At 43.4% G+C, this 8,548-nt stretch overlaps 1 protein-coding gene across 3 annotated transcripts in view; it reads left to right on the forward strand.

Annotated features, from left to right (window-relative positions):
• Positions 1-8,548, forward strand: part of Khdc4 (KH domain containing 4, pre-mRNA splicing factor) — a 24,955-nt gene continuing 16,407 nt past the window's right edge. For 2 of the 3 annotated variants that reach the window (XR_607992.3, XM_008853928.3), the window contains exons 1-4: positions 1-128; positions 628-844; positions 4,974-5,102; positions 5,441-5,520. Coding sequence is in view for 2 of the 3 variants with exons in the window: in XM_008853928.3 (XP_008852150.1) it covers positions 91-128; positions 628-844; positions 4,974-5,102; positions 5,441-5,520 (464 nt within the window). In the remaining variant the exon portion in view is untranslated. Of the gene's footprint in view, positions 129-215; positions 419-627; positions 845-4,973; positions 5,103-5,440; positions 5,521-8,548 lie in introns of those variants that run through there. The other variant, XM_029556880.1, reaches the window with a different exon arrangement.

Here is an 8,548-nt window from a genome sequence, read left to right on the forward strand (position 1 = left end):
GGAAAAGGCTATGCGTAAGGGCGTTGGGGGCGGAAGTGACGGGAAGGTGGCGGTGGGTAGTTGGCGGGCGGTTGAGTAGAGTCGGTCGCCATGTCCGCGGGGAGCGCGACACATCCTGCAGCTGGCGGGTAAAAGCTTGGCGGGCGAGGGCTTCGAAGCGAGCACTGGGGCCAGGGATAGGAGGAGGGACCACGGGAAGCTGCGTAGGCGTGGAGCGGCTCCCAAGTAGGAAGTGTGCGTGCAGAAAGGCCGCAAGTGTTAGAATGTTGAGCAGGCCTCGGGCTCCTGGAAAAAGACCGGCAGAGATGCGAGGCAGAGGGGAGTCCCTGAAGTTATAGAAGGGCGAGCCAGGGAGAGGTCAAAAACGAGAACATGCCGGCCGAGTTGAGTCTTTGGTTGGAAGTGACTGGAAAAGGAAGTAGGTTTGGGGAAAAGGTTGAAAGAAATAGCCATTCGGGGAGATGTAACTATAATTGTCTAAGGAGACGTGAATTTTAGATGTAATGGGTGATTCAGTGGTGAGTATGGGACGTAACAGAGAGAAAATGGAGTAATTAGGATGTCCTACGGGAAGAAAAATACAAAGGAAAGCTTTAGGGCCCAATACTTTTCTATTCCTAACTGTAGGCGCCGCAGCAAATGGGACCAACCCGCTCCAGCCCCACTTCTCTTCCTCGCGCCAGCGGCCCCAGGTGGGGAAATTGCCAGCGGCGGGCCAAGCCCTGGGGGCGCCTCAGCTGCTCCCTCGGGAGCCTTGGATGCCGCTGCTGCTGTGGCTGCCAAGATCAATGCTATGCTCATGGCCAAAGGGAAGCTGAAACCAACTCAGAATACTGCCGAGAAGGTATTCCAAGAGTCTCTGCTAACTGCAGTTTTAGTAGCAGTTTTGTCTCCGTGTAATTTCATAATCAGTCGGGTTAATTAAAGAGAAAAAAACGGGTAGAGTGAAGATCATGTAGTTTTGGAATACCCAGATGATACGTTGTCAAAATATTTTTGTAAAACGGGTTTTTTTTTTTTGTTTGGTGGGTTTTTTTGTTTTTTTTTTTTTCCCCCTGTCTTTTGTCTTTTTGAGACAGGGTCTCACTAGAGCCCCAGCTGTCCTGGAACTCACTATGTAGACAGACTAGGCTGGCTTGAACTCACAGAGATCTGCCTGTCTCCGCCTCCCAAGTGCTGGGATTAAAGGCGTGCGCCAGCAAGCCTGGCTTGTTAAATTTTTTATTTATTTTTATTTTATGTGTACAAGTGTATTGCTTGCTTGAATGTACGTGTACCTCTGATGTGCCATGCCTGAGGAGATCAGAAGATGGCATCTGATCCCTTGGAACTGGAGTTAAGAATTGTTGTTAATTGCCATGTGGGTGCTAGGATTGGAATCCAAGTCTTGACCACTGAGCCATCTCTCCAGCCCCTCTTGTGGTTTTTTTTTGTTTGTTTGTTTGTTTTAAGAAAGGGTCTTCCTGTAGCCCCAGCTGTCCTGGAACTCACTATGTAGACCAGGCTGGCCTTGAACTCACAGAGATCCTCTTGCCTCTGTCTCCAAGTGCTGGGACTACAGGCGTGCACCACCATGCCCAGCTCTATATTTTTATTTTATGTGTAAAAGTGTATTGCCTGCATGCAAGTGTACCCATGTCACGCAGTGCTCACAGTGGTCAGAAGAGGATGTCCGATCCCCTGGAACTGGAGTTTCAGACAGTTAACTGCAATGTGGGTGCTGGGAATCAAACTCTGTCTTCTGCAAGAACAGTCCGTGCTCTTAACTGCTGAGCTATCTCTCCAGCCCCAAGCTCACATAAATTTAAAAATTGTAAACGTTAAAAATCTGCAGAGTTGGTAAAAACTTCAGTGAATTAAAAATTTCAATATTGGGGCTAGAGAGATAGCTCAGCAGTTAAGAGCAGATTGCTCTTGCAGAGGACCTGGGTTCGGCTCCCAGCACCCAAATGGCGGCTACGAACCGTCCTTAACTCCAGTTCTTCTGACCTCTGAGGCATTGCAGGACAAGAGTGCACTCACATACATGCAGGCAATACACTCACACACATAAAACAAAATATTTTTTAAAAAATTCAATATCCAGCCGAGCCTGGTGGTGCACACCTTTAATCCCAACACTTGGGAGGCAGAGGCAGGCGGATCTCTGTGAGTTCAAGGCCAGCCTGGTCTACATAGTGAGTTCCAGGACAACTAGGGCTACAGGGAGACCCTGTCTCAAAAAGACCGAAAAAAAAAAAAAAAAAAAATTCAATATTAAGTTTGTTGTGTTTGTTATGCTGTCTTGCTTTATTATAGCCCAGTCTGATCTGTCTCACAGTCCTCTTGCCTGAGCGTCTAGAAGCTGGGATTATAGATGTGTGCCAGTACACTCAGCTTTAAGTGTATTTTTATGGTTTACAAAGATTGTATGAGTCATTTTGCATATGGAGATGGAGTGGGAGTTGACAAGGATGGACCGATGCCTAAATAGACTGATGTTAATGATGTTGTTATCCTCAAAATGATAGTTTAGTTCAGCAGAATGCAACATGGTACAAAAATTACTGAATTCAGAATCATAAGATCTGAGTTTGAAACACAGAATCTCTAGTACCTTGTTTTGTGGCTTTGACATGTGAACCTGTTTGTCCTTGGTAACATATACTTGAACTGCTTCCAGTGCAGTAGTTCCCAGATATGAGTGTTTGTTTATGGTGTTTTTGTTTTGTTGTTCTTTGAGACAGGACCTCATATCGTCCTGGCTGGCATGGAAACACACTGGGTAGATCAGGCTAGCCTTGAATTTACAGAGATCCATCTTCCTCTGCCTCTGCCTCCAGAATGCTGATATTAAAGGTGTGTGTCACCCTGCCCCCTCCCCCATTTTTTTGAGATTAGATCTCATGTTGTTCAAGTTGGCCTTGAACTTACTATGTAACTGAATGACCTTAAACTCACCCTCCTGCCTTCACCTCCCTAGTGCCACCATTAGAAGTATGGCAGTAAAAGGATGAAATTATTTGATGTGTTGTTACTGTAAGAGTTGCACAAATGGGACTGGAGACATGACTGAGCAGTTAAGAGCATTTGCTGCTCTTGTAGAAGACCTGGGTTTGGTTCCCACATGGTGGCTCACAACCAACTCCAGTTTCAGGGACTCACTTCTCTTCTGGCTTCTGAGGGCACCATGCACATTTGTGGTATGTGTACACAGGCATGAGTGCTTACTCATACACATAAAATAAAAATAAAAATATATCTTTATTTATTTATTTATTTTTATTAGAGGACTGGAGAGATAGTTCAGTGGTTAAGAGCACTTGCTGCTCTCCAAAGAACTTGAGTTCAGTTCTCATAACCCATATCACCCTGCTCACAGTTGCCTGTAACTCTAATGCTGGGGAATCCAACACCCTTTTCCGGCCTTTCCAAATGGCGTGCACACACACACAAATAAGGTGTGACCGGGTGTGGTGGTGCTCTCCTATAGTTCCAGCACTTGGGAGGCAGAGTGAGGTAGATCTCTGAGTTCAGGGCCAGCTGGGGCTACAGGGAAACCCTATTTCCAAAAAAAAAAAAAAAATTAGTTCGGTGTGGCGGTGCACATCTTTAATACCAGCAGAGGCAGGCAGATCCCTTTGAGTTAGAGGGCAAGGCAGCCTGGTATACATAGCAAGGTTTAGGCCAGCCAGGGCTACAGAGTGAGATCGTGTCTAAAAATAAAAATAAAACAAAAACAAAATCTTTAAAAGGAATTAGAGTTGCACAAATGTGGCTCTCTAGTGCATGATGAGGTTTGGGGTTAGCATGCCTTTCTACTCACTGCATGTATAGCCAGAAAGTTGACCTGTGAATCATCATAAAATAACCTTTAATTTACTTTTTGGTGATTATAGCTTCTAGTGCATACCATGAAAATGTATGGAGGGAGGGGGCTGGGATGTAGCTCAGTTGGTAGAGTACTTAACTTCCAAGGCCCTGGGTTCAAGTCCTAGCACCACATAAACTGGGTGTGGTGGTACATATACTGGCAGGTCTCAGCTACATAGCAAGTTTGAGGCCAGCCTGGGCTACATGAGATCCTGTCATCCAGAAACAAAAGCACATAAGAGCTGAGGCAGAGAATCCAGAATTCCAGGCCAGCCTCTGCTATATAACAGGACCTTGTCTCAACAAAAATCTTGGGGGCTGGAGAGATGGCTTAGCAGTTAAGAGATCTGGCTGCTCTTGCAGAGAACCCAGGTTCAATTTCTAGCACCCACATAGCAGATAATATCCATACCAGGGAATCCAACACCCATTTCTGACCTCCTCAGGGATTGCATGGCATGGGTACACTTATATACACACAGGCACTACACTCATACATGTAAAATAAAAATAAAATTACGAAAAATCTAAAATCTCAAAGGGTAAAGTTACAAAGAATTCTGATGGTGACTTTGTAAATTGGCTCCACTTGACATTAAAAAAAAAAGTGTGTGAGCCAGGTGTGGGTGCATGCTTTTAGTCCCAGCACTTGGGAGGCAGACACAGGCGGATGGAGCTCTGAGTTCAAGGCCAGCTGGGGCTACAGGGAGACCCTGTCTCAAAAGGACCAAAAAAAAAAAAATAATAATAGTGTGTGTGTGTGTGTGTGTGTGTGTGTATGATGATGTGTATGTATGAATCAGTGTGCCATAGTGTGCATATGGAGGTCAGAGGACAACTTTGTGGCGTTGGTTCTCTCCTTCCACCTTCATATGGTTTGAGGGATTGAATGTTAGTCCATGGCTTTGTGTGGCAAGCAACTTTACCCACTGGGTCATTATGCTGCCCTACTTGGTGTCATTTGAGTGACATTTTTTTTTTATATCATATGACAAATGACCAAATAACTTTTTCGTTGGTGGGTAAGGGAAAAATAGGGAAGTAGGAGGAACTTGATAGCTAAAAATCAGACAAGTAAAATACAAAAACCTTTTGATGATCTTTTGTTTGTTTGTTTTTAGCTTCAGGCCCCTGGAAAAGGTGTAACTAGCAATAAAAGCAAGGATGACCTGGTGGTGGCTGAAGTGGAAATTAATGACGTGCCTCTTACGTGTAGGAACTTGCTGACTCGAGGACAGACTCAAGACGAGGTGTGGAAGATGTGAGACTCTGGGGAGGTGGCAAGTGAATTCAGAAAAAGACTTCTGAACCCAAGTGTTTATGAGTGGGTTTGAATTAAATCATAGTTTTCAAAATCAGGATTGGGTTTAATTTAACCACAGAGGAAGGTCATGGAACAGATATAGATGAATTCCTTGGATAGGTTTGATAGAATCAAATTTTCAGATAATGACAATTTTTACATAGTAGCATGAATGAGAAATCAAACTTGCTTTCTGCCATTGAAATTACTAATACATAATTGTATGTACTTGTGGTGGTTTAATACTTGTATATCATCTTTTTAATAGAATGTTCCTTCTTTTAGATCAGCAGACTTAGTGGAGCTGCGGTGTCAACACGAGGAAGGTTCATGACAACAGAGGAGAAGGCTAAAGTGGGACCAGGGTGTGTATCCTGTGGTTTGGGAGCATGCTGTTGTGTGCCTCACGTGTGCTCCATATTTTTCCATTCTTAGGTAATATGTGTTAATACTGTTTGGTAGGGGCTTGAGGAAACTGTCTATGAATGTTGCATGGAAGAAATGTAGGCATCTCAAATAGGTACGGGCACTGCTCACATCTGTTTTTTCCAATGACTGTTAGAATTTTTCACTTTGTTTAGTTTTTTACTTGCCATGTAAACAGACTCACCTGCCTCCTAAGTGCTGGGACATGTGCTAACACAATTGGCCTACTGTTGGACTTTCATTTCTTTTTTTTTTCTTTTCTTTTTTAGGAATAAAAAGCATGACAGGAGATAATAATGGTTAATATTTAACTTAAACTTTTCCCGTCCTGGGGAAATGACTCAGTCCCTAAAGTGCTTGCCATGAAAGCATGAGGACCTGACTTTGGTCCCCAGACCTGAGGTGTAGCACCCTGTATAATTCCAGTGCTGGGTTGGCTGACAGAGAATGAGTTTCTTGGGGCTTGCTGACCAGACAGCCTACCTGAATTGGTAAGCTCCAGGTCCCCGTGAGAGATTGCCACATGAATGGCAATCCTGAGAAACAATACCTGAGGTTGTCCTATGACCTCAGGCATACCTGAGTACATATGAACGCAAACACTGTAGAAAGAGTCTTCCATAAAAGGGCTTACATTGTGTTATAAATCCTACCCCAAACCCCAACCCTTTAAAAAATTGTTTTTATTAGCCCTGGAATAGATTATAGGTATCTATTTAATCTCAGTTTAGGCTTTTCTTCTGTTATTTAATGTCTTAGATTCTCCATATACTTTCAGTTGTAAGACAGGATCTGTCTTCAACTTGCTGTGCAACTAAAGATGACCATGAACTTCTTATCTTCCTGCCTCCACCTCCCAAATGTTGGGATTATAGGAGTAGATTACCATATCACCATGCCTGAGTTGGTATGCGTACATGATAAGGTCTTACAGATACTAAGCATACATTATACCGTTGAGCCATATATCCAGCAGGAAACGCAAACAGCTTAAACATAATTAGGAGGCAGATAGAATTTGTTTTCCCTTAGTGTTTTTTGTTTTGTTTCGTTGAGACAGAGTCTTATTATATAGCCCTGGCTAGCCTCAAACTCAGCTATTCTCCTACCTCTGCATCCTGAGTACAGAGATTAAGGCATGCACCAAGCCTGGCCCTCCACTTAACTTTTAACCATAGGCTGGCACTTGAGGTAGAAGCAGGAGGATTACCATGAGTTAGAGGCAAGTCTAGGACAGGAAGAACCAACCTCAACAATCTGTAATTGTAAAACTTTTTTTGTCTTTTTGGAACAGGGTCTCCCTGTAGCCCCAGCTGGCCTAGAACTTGCTATGTAGACCAGGCTGGCCTTGAATTCACAAAGATCCACTTGCCTCTGCCTCTGCTGGGTCTAAAGGTGTGGGGGTTTTTGGGGGGGGGGCGGGGGGGGGGGTAAGGGTCTTGTAGCCCAGGCTGTCTTCAAAGAACTTGAACTTCAGTCTTCCTGCTTCCACCTCAGATTATAGATATGTGCCATCACATCCAGTTTATATGGTGTTAGAGATCCAAGCATGCTAGGCCAGTGTTTTATCAACTGAGCTGTATCTCAGCTTCTAAAATTGTTTTTTTTTTTCGGTCTTTTTGAGACAGGGTCTCCCTGTAGCCCTAGCTGTCCCGGAACTCACTATGTAGATCAGGCTGGCCTCAAACTCACAGAGATCCGCCTGCTTCTGCCTCTGCCACCACGCCGGGCCAAAATTGTTCTTTTGTTTTTTTTCTTAAATTATTTATTTAATAACCATATAATTAGAAGAAGCATTTCATTACAACAGCATTGACATATTCAATAACAATTTCCAGAGCTAAGATGCATCTCTTTCAAAATTGGCTGTAAATTTTTAGGTTTACAGTTGAATTGATACAGTTATACAATATTGTACTTAGTATAAACCCTTTAAGACAAAATTAAATGAGGTTTTAAGCTTTAAAAAAGATCTCCATTTCATTATTTAAATACAGTTTCATACAGAAAAATTCATTTTTAATACAATTGACATTACAATGCACATGTGTTTCTAATCTCTGTATATCTGATTATTACTAGTCACAGTCAGTTACTTTCTGAGCTCCTTGGCATCTGAGTATGGATATAAAGTCATCAGGTAGATTTCAGTGGTAATGTTTTTCACATCTACTAATTATTAAGGAGCAAATTTTTATGCTTTGAGAATTCTCTTTTTTCTTTTTTATTTATACACCCACTTCCCAGGTAGCACCCTCCCATAGCCTCCCTCCCCCCACTAGAGCCCTTAAACTCTGACATCCCTGCTACTGTCTGCTGTGTTGTTGCACCTCTAGGCATTCCCCACTACTTGTCCATCTGGTGAATCTAGTCAGCCTGTCTAGAGGTCTTTGTTTTAGGAAGATTAGCTGTTCCTCATCTAGCAGCAATCAGTTTTCAATATTCCTCTAGATAAGATTGGGGTCTGCTGTTCATTTTCCCCAGTTCTATGCTGGGTTACTATCTGGGAGTTCCTTTGGCTACCCTGGCCATCAACTCAAAAGAAGGTATCACTTGTCTGGCATTGTTGTTTGTTATGTAGCCTTTAGCTATACATATGGACTCTTATGAAATTATGTTGGCCCATTTAATCTTTGGTTATACTTTCCTTTTGGGTGTTTTAAGGCCATACAGGTGGTCCAGATAAAACCGATTTATTTTTACTCTCAAGGTCGTTTGGGGCTCTGTTCCTCAGGGGTCACATGGGCTTGGGAGGAGCCCCTGTTTCCTTTCTTTTACCAGTCCGCCTGTTTGAAGATAAGTCAAAGGTCCTGCTCGACCATGGTTGGCTTCTCTTGGAAGCATGGAGGAAATGATTCCTCTGTGTTGACCCTCGTTTTTATAGACTGGACACTGGTTCAAGTCCATCTGGTGGGGTCTCCTCAGCCTCCTTGATCAAGAGGACAGGTGACCCACCACCATTATAGG

Source organism: Nannospalax galili, unplaced genomic scaffold (assembly GCF_000622305.1).
Source record: "Nannospalax galili isolate Female #2095 unplaced genomic scaffold, S.galili_v1.0 scaffold591, whole genome shotgun sequence".
NCBI classification, from domain to species: Eukaryota; Metazoa; Chordata; class Mammalia; order Rodentia; family Spalacidae; genus Nannospalax; species Nannospalax galili.